The following is a 15,289-nucleotide window of genomic DNA, read 5'->3' as shown; positions in this document are numbered from 1 at the left end:
TAATGAGTATAAACTACTATATGCTAGTGTGAATAGTACTAGATCCTATATTGCACAATATAAGCTAAAATAACTAGCCATTTAATATTCCTTTCTTAAAAGAACTTTAACCTTTAATTTCAGGACCCCTTTTTTACAGCTAGGCATGTGATAATTCTATATGACTAAGGGATATGCATTACATAATTTATAACAGAAGTGCTACTGTCACTGTATCTTTCTTATAAACAGTTTCAAATGTTTATTGCAGTAAAAAAATAAATACATATGGTACTGTGTTCATGCTAAATTGGAGAAAGCTTGACAGTCATTCCAATATACACCAATATTATTATTATTATTATTATTATTATTATTATTATTATTATTATTATTATTATTATTATTAATAATAATAATAATAATAATAATAATAATAATAATAATAATAATAATAATAATAATAATAATAATAATAATAATAATACTGTACCTTTAACACTTATTTTGCAGCCTGTAGCTCTCCAGTGGTTGTCATAGTGAGATTACCTATTAAGTAAATCCAGTTTCCCAATAACAAACTTATTTGTAAAATAATAATTAAATAACTACATCTTGTTTTCTGTACTTGGACGAAACAAAATATTTATCATTCAAAATTGTGAAAAAAAAAACATGAGCTATTTTGGTGTTTTAAAACAGCACCCACCGCAAAGTGATTCATCCCAGATAATCTGCAAACCACAAGATTGTTTCCTTTACAGATGAGCGATCTTTTTAAGGCAGGTGTTTTGGTTTGAATTAAAAGTAACCATTCTGACCAAAAAACCCACTAATATAGATCACATACTTCACACGGAATGTGGGTGTGTAGTTTACCAGTTACTGTTGTCATTTCTTTTATTAAATACATTCTGTCAGTAGTGTGTGGATGTGTGTGTGTGCGTGTGTGTGTGTGGATGTGTATGTGTGTAATAATTATTATTATTTGCTTATTTAGCAGACATCTTTATCCAAGGCGACTTGCAGAGTCACTTACAACAACATATCACCCGAAAGATGGAGCACAAGGAAGTTAAGCGACTTGCTCAGGGTCACACAAAGAGTCAGAGGCTGACTCTAACCCCTGGAGCACACAGCCTCCTAGAGAGAGATATCAGTGTGCCTGTTATCCTACAAACAATATTACATTATCTTTGTATTATTTTACCGTTAACCCTCACCTAAAGGTAAGACTCATGATGTACATGACAGGTTGCACCCGGAGTAAACAAAAACTAAAACAAAAAATAATTATATTAAGTAAAACGCTACCATACTGTATTTAAACCAATTGCTTTGTAATGAGTTATAGATAACTGTTTAAATTCTTCAGTTTGTCAGTAGCTAACCTGCTGGTCAGCGCCTTTAAAGCCATGTATTAATTCAGTTTCAAATTCTGATAAATACCATTTAAACTCCTGACCAACAGACATCTGTTATCACACCCACCTGTTTAACCATGGCAGCCCTGATCTCATGTTGTGTCTTGCAGATAAATGTTGGGGAGCTTACAGTAAGATCTGAAATCCTCCCATTAATCATACTCATACCGAACGTGTCTTACACTGTAATGCATAACTTTACGTGCGGCTGTTACTTGTTTGCGTGATGTGTCCTTGATGTTGTGATGCTGTAATGTGCTTTACATTTTTCTACATTTTCACAATAACCCCAGATACTCGAAGACAAGTAACAAGCTTATTATTGTTCTTGCTTCACAGATTAAATGTAAGCCTATAATTACATACATACATACATAACACATAATATTGTCACTCCCAATAAAAATGTACTCAATGTACATGCATAGAATTCATAAAGCAAGTAATTGGATATTTGTACCACAATGGCATACAGTAAATAATATTACCTAAATAACCAAAACATTTGTTACAGGTTGTACCTGAAGGACACACAGAAACATGATATTATTGTTCTTCTTTGCTCTTTGACATACTTTAAATACGTGCAAGAATCCTCTGGATCCTCAGATTTCTGAAAAATCGCCTTCTTTTTATTCACTTTTGAATTTATTGTCACTCACACAAAATGCATTCAATGTTGGCTTCTGAAGTACAACAACGACTTTCAAAAAGGACAAGACCAAAGTTTGCTTTGATAAGCTAGCAACTGTGTCTCTGGATATCCTTATTGCAGCAGATAGCTACAAGGAAATGGGTCAATGGAGAATACCTCCTACAACCCAGAGCTCATTATCTGCTGGAGACATATGTGTGAGACCTTGTCATACAAAACTGATGCCAAAAAAAGAATCAGTGACATATAACAGTAATAATCCCTCCACATTATGAATTAGCAGTCAAAGCGCAGTCCTCAATAGGCTATTGTCCACAACACAGGTAAATTACATAAAAGTTACATACAGTTGCATGGTCTGCAATAGGTACTTTCAGAAAGGACCCAGCTATATCATTTCTCCTTTTTCTGTAGTGCATAATTCAATTAATTCCATGAAATAATATATACAAAAGTGATACTTAAGCCACAGTTGGAAAAAGGGGTCAGTATAAATATGTGATATACAATATACAGAAACAGCCAAGGTAAACAGGATATAATCGAAACTGACTTCTCCTTCTCCAGATTCCCCCTCATCCATCACACATCCATTATTAGTGCCAGTGCTGTAAACAAATACATCATGATATTATTCAATATATATTACTAGAAATCAATTACGACTGCAATAAATAGTACTTTGGTGAAATTGTTAGGTCAAAGAATCAGCCCTTTAACTACATTTCAAATCTGTTTCTTATTTAGATCACAGACACCAGAACTTTTTTTAAACAGTTCTTCCTGGCCTCAGTACTAGTGTTCAATGGCTTCAATGCTATTTTCCATCAAATTAAATCAGAATATAGCATTTGCACAACTTGCATCAGATAATCTAACAATATTTCTGACCTCATTTTCTGAAAATGTTGTTGTATGACTTTTAAAATAAAAATAATTCTTGTTGGCAAGTAACCACCCTAACTGATGATGGGGGAATGGGTTTATTAGGAAATTATTAATTATAATTTCTTACTAACTAGTCATATATTGTCTGCTTTTGCTTTCTAATCAGTGGATTATAGGTTTGGAAAGAGGTGGTAAACCATTGAAAAACTACTTATTCTTGAACTATTTAACATAAATAAGTAGCAATGTATGCTTTGGCATACCCACTAGTAGATGGTAGATCATGCGCTACACAAGTTTCAGTCATTGGCAAATGGAAATAGATTCCTCTCTGGGTTCAAAGGTTAATCTTGCTTTTCTTTTTTATGTGACACTTTATATTTACTGCCATGTTATAATATTTTACCCTGAAAATCATATTATTTAAATCTTAGTTATTACTGTGTAACAGAGAGAATTACATGTAGTTACCTCATTAATTACTCTGTATATAACAGTAATTGCAGCACTGCTAGGGAGCGTTGGAGTGTGGGAGGGTGTGTGGGTATGGTGGGTGATGATGATAATGGGAATGGGAGATCCAGGCTGCTATGACTTGATCATCACAGTTCATCACAGTTTTGGGGTGTTTTTGTATTTAAACTGTGAGAAATTTCAACAGGTATGACAATCTGTCTATTTTGAGCAGACAACTAGCAACTAGCAACTAGCAGGCTGTTAAAAATGTATTTATTCTTTTAGAATATGGGTCATTTTATAAGGATGGTTAATCTGTTAACAACAACACATGCTGTCAGGGAATTCCATCTGCTCTAAAGCAGATGAAAGGTTCATTTGACCTTTCTTCTCGCCCTAAAGAATGGACAAACATTTATGTGATATTCTATTTGTGAACAATTACTATTGTTAGTCACAGATAAGCTGTTCTCATCTAGCTGCTTTAGCATACAAAACCAACTTCAAAATATTGTGGTCGACAGATCTTCTGGATCTGCCTTCGCCTAATCCTGGGCTTTATTTGATAGTTACAAACAGATTTCTCTCGACAAAAAAAACAACATTTGGGTTAATGTGTGGTGTAATGTCAGCACACCAAGTCTCTACCTGCTACATGCAGTATCATGCTTTGAATCACATGGTCCAAAGGGAAGTTAGTCTTGTGACTGAAATTATAGAGACATGGTCAAAGTCTGACATAGGAAAAAAAGGAATCTGCACAAACCTTATTTATACATACTGTTTATTACTTTCCCCACGTTTAGGTTTAATAAAAAATACAGTTTTTTTTTTACTTAAGTTGCCATGGTACTATAAAAATAGTGTAAAAACAAAAAGCACAATTTTGTGGGAAAAAAAATATATGTTCACTTTTAACCCCCTGATGCTGCAAGCATACACATATTTTTGATGATAAAACTGATAACACTTGGATGGATTTCAAGATTTTTGTTGTTCTTGTTGTTGTTTGTTGTGGAAATATTTTCATACAGACTAAAAGTGATAACTACTATTATGAAATTCAAATATATTTATTTTAGCTCCTGGAACAGCCTTAACAACAGTACAGTGTGACACATACTGTCGCGGCGCATACCACACATTGAATGACTTCATTTTGTATTTGGTCATCCTGAAGAACGTGAGCATGCATTTATTAAAGCTTGCCATTATGACACAAAGCATTCTTGGTAGTCCTTTCTGCTTGTCAACATATAAAACATGTTACCTATTACTCAACACTTGACAGACTGTTGTTTTTTTTAGGAAATGTGACAAACATCTAACAGGTATTTAAATCAATACAATAACCTTTAGACTTTATTTTCTGATGACATGTTTGACCCTCAACATCTGCTGGGTTGTTTTTTTTTAATATAGATTTGTCCTGGAATTGCAGGCCAGGTGTTCCTGCTCCATGCCATATAAATGTAAATCTAACCTTGGTAGCTATTTTGTCGACCTATCACTATTTGTAAACAGCCATGTCCAATGAATAATTACTGAATTACTATTTTTTGTGTACATTCCCAAATGTAGTTTCAGCTGTAGGGACATAAGCTTTGTTACTCTTGAAACAGGCTTGTAATTGTATCACTTTAAGAGACAAACAGATCCTCTTTCTACTGCAAGCTGTAAAAGGTTATAGCTGACAAGTTAAAAATAGGACAGTGTAGAGACTGATCCAGCATGTGTTTACAAGGTAGAAACCTTCAGTACTGTATGTAAAAAAAGTATTCCACACAATCCTACACATTTAAATGTATTCTCTTGAACAGAAGCCACTGATAATGAATTATGAATTGACATTTGGCAAAACATTTTTTGTTAAATCAAGACAGGCTAACAAAAAACAACCTTAAATGGATTGTAAATTCTGCACTTTTTTTCCACAGGACACAAATTCTTTTTTGGTTTTCTCTAAAATCGACAGTTTAATATTGGTATATACAGCACTTGGACCAGATGCTGTATACAGTTGCAAACAAAGAAAGGGTTAAGTGAACAGTGACGTGAAGTGGAAGCAAAGTCCTCTTGGCTTTAATGTAATCACATCTGGGAGAGCAGAGGTGCTTGCACTGAAAGACTGTGACCTGTTATTTGCTGTAACTTGTTCAATCACATGCTTCCTTGTTTTCAGACAGTTAGGAAACTTATGAAAAAAACTCAGAATGTATTTATTTTTTGGTTAATATTAATATTAAACACATTTTCTTAACAAAACACATTCCAAGTTGCACTGCTTGGAGCACATACTCTTGTAATGAACTTATTTGACCTGTTATTTCACTTTTAAAGGTGTAGAGTCCTGTACAAGTTTATCAACAGAAGTTGGAAACATAATTTATAACTGTCCACTGCTGCAAGTGTAACTGTTTCGCTTCTTGAATAACAAAAGGAGAGGAAGCTTGTGTCCTTACAGCTACCTTTAAGGAATGGTCTACTCATGACTCCTGATATTAGATTGACTTTGTTCTCTTTGGTTTAAAAAAAACCTTCCAAAAAGTTTAGGCGTGACATACTCACAGCCAGTCGGTGAAACAAACACATCCCCAAATTATGATACACTGGTGCTAAAGGTGCTCCTTAGCATGTTTAATCACAATTGGTTCCCTGGATATTCTACAGTATATGTAAAATTGTAAGTATAACATACAGACTGACAGTTGGACAGACAACCAGCAATATACATATGCTGATACATTCAATTATATATCTTTAGCATGTTTCGTTACAGACTGTTCTTATACCTCTTATGTGGCTCAATTAAGTAGCAGGGATATGCACCCCCAGCAGGAGATTAGAAACAGCTGTTCTATTGGTGTTATGTGGATTACAACTGTTAACCAAAGTGTAATATTATTTTTTCTTTCAAAATTCAAATCATTTTAAATCTTAATAATATATGTGTCTAATATGATCTGCAGAATGATGGTAAACAGTTGGTCGATGAACTGTAATTCCAAGGGAAATGCGAATGCTAGAAATGATCACTTCACCAACCCTAAGGACTATGTCCTGCCTGGCCACAATAAAATGTTGGATTATATCTGGAGTAGGAAGCAAGCGTCTGAAACTGAGATCCATAATGTTAAAAAAGAATCATAAACCAGATACTTGGTTGCTTGTCTGTGCATTAATCGCCAGGTTTATGTTGTAGATCCAGTAATCATTAACACATCCAGATCTTTTCTATACTGTAAGACTGGCTTGAGAACATGTTTCTGAGAAAAACTAGTTTGCAGCATTAGATAAAGGGTCACAGTTCTTTAGAACTTTGTCTGCTTTTCTTTTTCTTCAACCCAGGTTAACCTTTGCTTGTCAAGATGGTTAGTCACAATATTAACATGATATTACATGAAATTGACTGTAAAGTTCAATTATGACGAGCTTGCTTGTGCCCAGACTTGTGTAGTTTGTACTCGATAAGGATATTTAAGTATGTTTCTTCCTGTACTTTTTTCAATTTATTTTATTGGCTGATTTGAATGAATTATAATGATCTTGGAAATCTTGAGAACAAAGGCAGGGTGAATGACTCAGCAGCCAGATGAATAAATAAACAATGCCGATGATACCCATCCCCTCCACCTCTATACATCCAAACTTAGAGCGATCAGTCATATCACCTTGACCTACATTCACTTTATGCTAATTTAATGGAGCTAAAATAAAGGAGCTCAGCATGTTTCATTACAATTGGACAAGCGGTTCTCTAGATACAGTATATGTTAGCATCCAAACATGAAAAGAGTAAAACAATGTTAAAGTTGATAACTTTTTCAGGACCAAAATATTGGTTGAAATTATACAAGCTTTTAAGAGCAAGCACCACATGCCTTCAAGAGAAATAGTGTACCGTAGACCTGTTATATATTTTCGGCTTTTATATTTGTCCAGTAATGAAACTCAACTACTATGTTTTCTGAGTTTAAAATAAATACATTCATAATAAGTTATTGATACAGAATGATGAAGTCCCTTGTAAATTACAATTTTCAATAACCTGTTTTTATGACTATAGAATAATGTAAATATATATGATGGTGGATTATACCTCTGGTTTACCACTGTTTCATTGCTCTTTTGTAATCCCTATGCTGAGAAGAGAATGTGTGTTTGGGAATGCAAAATTCAAAAGTACCAACATTGCACAGAAGCAGATACCGTAAGCAGTGTCGACATATTTATATATATGTAATTAAAGATAAAGCTTGTGAAACTGTGAGAATTGTCAAGCAAGTCTTTTTGTTTGTTTGTTTGTTTTTGTTTTTTGTTTTTAGAACACTAATCTTTCCACCCACTAGAGGTCAGTACTCTCGTATGATCACAGTGAATTCGGTTCCTCTTGTTACACTTTCACCACATGCTGATGTACGTGTCGGATTTCAGAGCTGTTTTTCCGGTAGAATGTGAAATCGGTTTAGGATATTTGAAATACTTTTTTGAACCGAAGATGTCTACTAAGAGCAGACAAGGTAATACATCTGAGGTCAAGACAAAGCATAAAGAAGAATTAAATAAAAAGGTGAAGTTAATATGAAGGACAGTAGCATCTTGACATTGAGTGCACGAGACGGAGATGGTAAAGTTACAGTACTGCAAAAATACTCTTAAATTAACTCACATGGATTATGAATCAGTGAAACATGTTAGCAAATGCTACAAATACAGTGTCATTGTTTTTGTTAGATGTGTTACAATGACAAATAATGTCATTTACATGTAATTGTAAAGGTTTTTTTTTATATAAGTGTCTCTAACAGAACAGTTCAATTCAGTCGGGATAATTAGTACTGAATACTTCCGAGTTTTACATGACGATTTACACAGTATATCGCGCGTACTGTACTCGGTTATGTTCAAAAATAAAATGTCGGGTTCAATTGCAGAATTGTTTGTTTTTTTTATTATTAGGTGAGGTGAGGTATATTTTTATTGTTGTAAACATTTTAAATCTGCTTTCCAATGCACACAACACAGGCAGTACGTTGGTGTTCAGGCATTGTGAAGTTTTTGACTTTAGTCATCTTAAATACTTGTCCCAAATATGCATTACTTTTACATTGTTTCTATGTCCTCTTACTAGTATCCTAGACTAGAATTACATGAAGGCATCATTATTTACAGAAATACTTGTTTTACAGATAAAAGAACAACAAGTTTTGGTTGATGAACTCTCTAACTTGAAAAAAAATCGGGTAAGGTTATTCCTGTGTGTCTCGTCTTTGTCCTTTTTAAAAACTTTCTTTCACATCCACATACTGGACTTAATTTACAAAGGTTGTGATCCACGGCAAATTTATTACTCATTGATATTTTCAATATTAACATTAATAATTGACATATATATGTATTTTTTATTTCCCTACAGAAAGTCTACATACAGCAGCCCAATAGTAATATATTCTTTCTGGGAGACAAAAGTGAAACTTTGAGTGAATCCAAAGGTATTTTTTTTTTCTTTCTCTAACATTTATTAAGTGTGTTGACTCAGTTTTGTTTTTAAATTCAGTATCATTTTATGATTTTTTTTTTATGGATTTGTATAAAGGCGTCTGCTAAATAATTAAATACTAATAATAATAGTTTTAAAAACCGTTACTGTTACAGACAGAACAGATTATTTGTCATATTTTATTGAATAATAAAAAGTTGTCTGTTGCATGAAACAAAATCAGACACACTTATCTAGACCCTCTAATTTATTAGTGGGTCAGAAGGAAAGCTCATTGTTGCTGTTAAAGTTTAACATGGGAATGTTAAACTTCAGATCAGATTGTGATAAATTTCATTTCAGAAGGCCTATAACAAACCTTGTTAAATGTGTTGACTTAATTTTAACCCCCTCTGTGACATGCCTTTTACTGATATTTTACTCTTTGTCAAATTTTGCAGAAATGTTGGACAACATGAAGAAGGAGTACCAGGATTTGTAATATTCTAAAGACCAGGAAAAAAAAACCCAACAGTATTAAATCTGAGATACAATAAAAAGTAAACATCGGGCTAAAAATGTGTGGCATTTGTTGTGTTGTAAATATATCCAATTTGCAGTCTGCATTGGATAATGCTGTGCTTGGAAATCTAAAAAAAAGAGGGCCTAACTGTAGTCAAGAAGTTACTAAAGCTGTTGCTGGTTTTAACTACCACTGTTTTTTCTCTGGTCATGTGCTTCACATGAGGGGTCTTCTAACACCCCAGCCTTTAGAAGATGAGAAGGGAAATGTCTTTTTGTGGAACGGGGAGGTCTTTGGTGGTTTGAAAGTTGGGAGTGAAGAAAATGACGCTCAAGTCGTCTTTGATCATCTCATCAAGTGCACCAGCGAGTCTGAGATTCTGTCTATCTTCTCAGCTATCCAAGGACCTTGGGCTTTCATTTACTTCCAGGCAGACAGTCATTGTCTCTGGTTCGGTAGAGACTTCTTTGGTCGAAGAAGTCTTCTCTGGCAGTTTGATGATGAAGAAAAATCAATCATGCTTACCTCGGTGGGAGCTTTGGTCGTTGGAACTGAGCGTGGTCAATGGCAGGAAGTACCAGCCTCTGCAGTTTACAAAATAGATTTAAAGGCTTGTTCTCTATTGGACTCATTAGTTTTGATGACGTATCCATGGAAATATCCATCCAGTAAATTACAAAAAAGCGATCTAACTCATGAATTGAGATTGGAACAGTTTTCTAGCTGTGTTTCATTAACGATGAATGCATCTGGACTTTTTCTTACAGCTCCAGTTGTTCCACTAAACATAGCAATCCCAGCCTGCCTGCCTGAATCCAAACAGACCTTATGTACTCAACCGAGCTTTGAAGATCTGTAGCCATTTCTTCAGAGTGACAAAAGGAAAAAAGTAGTCCATCAGCTCCTAGATGTTTTAAGTGAGGCAGTGAGACGACGAATCCAATACCCACCAAGCAAAACCGTAGCCACGTGTCCCTCAGTTAACAAAGCTAATGTTGCTATACTGTTTTCAGGTGGGATTGACTCTATGATTCTGGCTACTTTGGCTGATCGTCACATTCCTGTTGAACATCCGATAGATCTTTTGAATGTGGCTTTCCAACTGAAGAAACCAAAAAAGAAGGTATTGACCAAAAACACAAAAAAATGCAAGACAGTTTTCAGTGCTCATCCGTGTCAGGAAGAGGCTAAGCTTGGTTCTACTGAAGCAGGAGATTTCGAGTGCTTTAATGTTCCTGACAGAATTACTGGCAGAGCAGGCCTTCAAGAGCTGCAGGACATTAATCCAACAAGAACATGGAATTTTGTGGAAATTAATGTCACACTAGATGAACTTCAAGAAATGAGACAAAAGATAATAAGCCATTTGGTGTATCCCCTAGAAACAGTGCTGGATGACAGTATTGGTTGTGCTGTTTGGTTTGCTTCAAGGGGAACAGGTGCAGCTCTTCTTAACAATGAAATGAAAGAATACACCTCAACTGCAAAGGTATGTATGCATTTTTCCTCTTAAGAAATATGAATGTATCCTGTGTTGATGACCTACTGTTACATAGTATGTTTATTAATCGTTCTTGTATGATGTCCAACTCCTGTTTTTGTCACATTATTCTTATCATCATATATTCCTTGGTTTGTAAAATGTTGTAGGTGGTGCTCACAGGGATTGGTGCAGATGAGCAGCTGGCTGGGTATTCCCGACACCGCGTTCGCTATAAAATGTCAGGACTGGAGGGCCTGGTCAACGAGTTGGGAATGGAGCTGGGGCGAATCTCTTCAAGAAACCTTGGCAGGGATGATAGGATTATTGGGGATCATGGCAAAGAAGCCAGGCAAGTGGTGCAATTGCTTTAAAAACACTTAAATCAAATCTGGATCTATTCTACTAGAACACTTTAGTTTCTGTAATGTACAAACAAAAACAAATTACTAAAAAAACAAAGCAATAAACGTTTACCGATACATTTGAAGGTATTTCCTTTTACTCTTGATAGCTATCTAGTAAGTATAATTAAACATTGAAAGACTGCATTTTCTTTTAGGTTTCCCTTTCTAGATGAAGAGGTCGTCTCTTTTCTGAGTTCCCTCCCCGTGTGGGAGAAGGCTGACCTGACGTTGCCTCGCGGGCTGGGGGAGAAGCTGCTGTTACGCCTAGCAGCCCGGGAGCTGGGACTCACAGCCTCAGCTGTCCTGCCAAAGAGAGCCATGCAGTTTGGCTCCAGGATTGCCAAAATGGAAAACGGCAACGAAAAGGCCTCAGACAAATGCAACAGACTTCAAAGGGTTTAAATCAAAATATTTTATTTACTTGGATTGTTTGTTTTTTTGTTGGTTTTTTTTTTTAATGTAGCAACCTGCTATTAAATACATTTTATTAGAAGTAAAGTGCTTTTCTCATTTTTCTTTGGCCCCACTAGAATGCTCAGGTTTCTTTCTTTATCCAGCAGCATACTTGGGCATCTTACATGCTGTTATTCTATTATAAATCAATAGCTAAGAATGAGGTTTATAAAATACAATGGTTAAAAAATTAATTATATATTCAAAAAATGCATTTTTAACAACTAATACAGACAGTAAAAGGATAATAATTATACCTTTAAAGATGATACATGTTACTAAGTTTAAGAAGATATACATACTTTTGCTAGGCTTTCTAAGTGGTTAGTTTTAAACCAGTAGTATTTTACAGTAAGCATGGTTCTAAAACAGATACTAAGACACTGGCTTTCAAGATTACATCTTTCTTAAATGGGGCACTACAATTATTCAGTTGTGGGTGCACTTTTTCAGAGCTTTCCACAATTTAATAGTTTTACTATCACTTGGCAATATTACTTAAGATAATTGTTCACATCCTTCAACTTTCCATGGAAATAGCTGTCACATTCTATATACGATGACAAATTTCCAACATCGAAGCGGCCAGAAATCTGGTGGATGTAAACTGGTTTCCTGAAATAGATTTAAAAAAGGCTGTGTTAAGGTATTAACAGATTCTCATCCTATATTGGTATTCTATTATTAAATACTGAGACTAAACTGACTTGGTTCAAAACATCCAGTACATTGCTCACTGACCAAGGGCACATGAGTGTTAATCAAATTATTTTGATTATATAATCAAAGTATTTGTATGGACTAACTTTAAATGGCTATTAAACTGCAAATTAAGTAATATACCTAGATATAAGCCAAGATAAGAAGTTTCCTGGAGCATCCTTCACTTCTATTGGTGCATTCTGTTAAAACAAAAATGCATACTTTAACTTTATGCACTTTTCTACCGGGAAAACAAGATATTAAAAGAAAATATGTTACCTCCTTTTCTTCAAGAAACATCTTTACAAGAGGGACAGAATTCTTTGAGAATAAATAAAAACAAGGACACTGAAAGACAAAAAGTATTGAATGTTGAAATTAATTGGCTAGTTTTAATGTGACATTCATTCTAGTGAAGCTGATTATGGTAAGAGAATGACTTGTCCACAATGTATATAATTTGCTAAAACATGGAAGAACATTATTCTATCTGTAAACCTTCCTGTTTGACCTCAAACTAAAGACAGTGGATCAATGTCCACTGTTGAAATGTGCTCTGGTATTTTAGTAAACTGCTCACTGCTCTACGAGACGTTGTTTCATCAGGAGACGGTTTTTCTTTCATGGCACAGACCCTCAAATCTTCATCAACTTCCAGAATCCCATACTTTGTAGTTTCTGTAAGGGAAAGAAAATTCAACAGTGGGAACGGTCTAGCCTCTTTCAGAAAAATATGATGTTAATCTAAATAATTGGTTAACAATAAATAATTCTGGAAATGAACAGCAGTAATAGACACATGACTACAAACAACATTGTAACAAACTTCACACTCAACCAATTCAAAAGATATACAGCACATAAATAGTTTTTAATACAAAACAATACATTGTATTAAATTGCACAGAGAACAACTTGAGTACATTTATCTACCAGTTATTTTGTCAGGCAGAAACTATTAAGCACTTTAAGAGCAAGCTATTGTAAATATCATTTACTTTAGCATGCGTCTCATTATTTTGATATAACAATTCTGCGGGCGGTAAGTACAGCAAAAAAAAACAACACATATCTATCTATCTATATATATATATATATAGAGTGAGAGAGAGAGAGCGAGATAGAGCATTAGTTGCAAATTGACCTACCTTTATCTTTACACAGGCATGACAACACAAGATTGCTTTCCTCACATTTGGATTGTAGCTGTAAAAAGCTATCCATAAAGTTTGAGAGACTGAAATCCTCTTTGAACAAAGTGTCACTGTGGAAAAACAAAGTATTCAACTGATCATGCTGATCATTTCTAAAAAGAAATGACATCAAACAAAGTAGCTTTTGTACAAGACTTTCTCATGTGACTAACTTATATCGCTTAATAATTAATTTTTACCACAAAATAAAATATATACACACCCTGCACCAACTGATTCTTCGTCTTGAATAACACATACTGGTAAGTTAAATAAATCCCTCTAATATTCTCAATCAGGACAGTTGCAGTTATCAGATTTGCCTGAGACAGTTCAAATAAATAAATAAACATTTTATTTTCTGAAATGTGTTTTACAGTCATCCTTACATTTTTGAAAGACTTACCCTCCAATGACCAATAAGTGATCTTCTATTTGAAAATGATCTACGGCAAGCTGAAGACAGGCAACGGCCCCCAAGCGCTCCTGACAGAATAATGAGACATTTGTAATAAATGGAATAGATACATCTTAGATACAACCACAAAAATACAAGCTGGTATGAATGTAGGCATACAACAGCTATCACAAAATGATATTATTATGAATACAAATAATTGAATAAATAATATAGCTCTGTATGTGCCAAAGATACAGTAATAATTAAAGGTATAGTGTCCCGTATGTTTAAAAAAATGCAGTTGCAACCTTGTAAGACCATGACAAGACCAGCTCTAGACAGTAGGTGTTTTCATTTCTAGTTCCATTCATAACCTATTTCCTCAAATATTAAAAGTTTACCATAGCAACCCTTCGGTCCCAACAGTTAAAAATAACTGTGGGTAATGTTACAGAAACATATCAGATTTCTGAAAAGGTTTAGTGCCCAGTAAGGCTAAATTATAGAAGAATGTAGTGAACATGCAAAAGCAATTTTAAAGGTACAGGTTTGTGCAGCACTGACCTCATTGCATCTTGTCCCATCATTTATAATTTTAACAACTGTGAACTGCTTTGCCCATTGCTCAAAGATTTGATAGTACAAGTCATTTGTCTGTTTAAAAAAAAACAAAATTCAAGAAACAGTAAGCGTGACCTGTCTCTATGGTTGAAACCTTGATGTAAGGACATTATTTAGATTTCTATCTATATATACAGGTACCAGCACCTTGTGATGTTGAATTTAACTTTATTGACAGCCTGCCTTTATTACACACATTTAATGAACACAGATTACAAGATTAAGTTAACATTTAAAAAACAATACAAGTTGTGTGTTAATTTTCGTAAGACCACCAAAGAAACAAACAACAAAAAAACCATGAGCTCAACATGTATTTTATAATTGAATCCTGTAACCCTGAATACAGCTTATACCTACAACCACAAAGATGCCATCAATGCAGGCAGTGTTTTCTAGAGCTGCAATCCATCGTGAAATCAGAGCGGAGTGTCCTACTGGAAGCAATGGTTTAGGGATCCCGATAAGGGACTTGAATCTTCCAGTGGGATCATTTTGCAGGTCTCTCTGCAGCCTTGTTCCATAACCAGCAGCCAGAATAACAGCCTTCATGCTTTCCTTGTAGGTGTCTGTATATCTGAATAGGAAGAGTATAGTTGATTTTTCATTTTAAAGTGATACAGTCAGGA

At 34.5% G+C, this 15,289-nt stretch overlaps 2 protein-coding genes across 5 annotated transcripts in view; one reads left to right on the top strand and one right to left on the bottom strand.

Moving 5' to 3' along the window:
* The first annotated feature begins 7,793 nt into the window (after positions 1–7,793).
* Positions 7,794–11,693, top strand: asnsd1 (asparagine synthetase domain containing 1). Its single transcript, XM_034023660.3, is given in 6 exon segments — positions 7,794–8,029; positions 8,592–8,645; positions 8,819–8,894; positions 9,343–10,893; positions 11,055–11,236; positions 11,447–11,693. Coding segments are annotated over 3 exon segments (1,863 nt in total). The 5' UTR covers positions 7,794–8,029; positions 8,592–8,645; positions 8,819–8,894; positions 9,343–9,459.
* Positions 11,694–11,787: 94 nt separating this feature from the next.
* zgc:136439 (uncharacterized protein LOC678627 homolog) overlaps positions 11,788–15,289 on the bottom strand; it is a 7,454-nt gene continuing 3,952 nt past the window's right edge. For 2 of the 4 annotated variants that reach the window (XM_034023691.3, XM_034023682.3), the window contains 8 exons: positions 15,021–15,237; positions 14,604–14,693; positions 14,046–14,125; positions 13,595–13,710; positions 13,027–13,124; positions 12,726–12,794; positions 12,588–12,646; positions 11,805–12,359 (listed from right to left, as the gene is read on the bottom strand). In XM_034023691.3, the coding sequence (XP_033879582.2) occupies positions 12,239–12,359; positions 12,588–12,646; positions 12,726–12,794; positions 13,027–13,124; positions 13,595–13,710; positions 14,046–14,125; positions 14,604–14,693; positions 15,021–15,212 (825 nt within the window). In that variant the 5' untranslated portion in view covers positions 15,213–15,237 and the 3' untranslated portion in view covers positions 11,805–12,238. Of the gene's footprint in view, positions 12,360–12,587; positions 12,647–12,725; positions 12,795–13,026; positions 13,125–13,594; positions 13,711–14,045; positions 14,126–14,603; positions 14,694–15,020; positions 15,238–15,289 lie in introns of all 4 variants that reach the window. The other 2 variants (XM_059032177.1, XM_059032176.1) reach the window with 2 other exon arrangements.

This window comes from Acipenser ruthenus, chromosome 10 (genome assembly GCF_902713425.1).
Source record: "Acipenser ruthenus chromosome 10, fAciRut3.2 maternal haplotype, whole genome shotgun sequence".
Lineage (NCBI taxonomy): Eukaryota > Metazoa > Chordata > Actinopteri > Acipenseriformes > Acipenseridae > Acipenser > Acipenser ruthenus.
The sequence above is the reverse complement of the archived record's forward strand: the minus strand, read 5'-3'. Positions and strand labels throughout refer to the sequence as shown.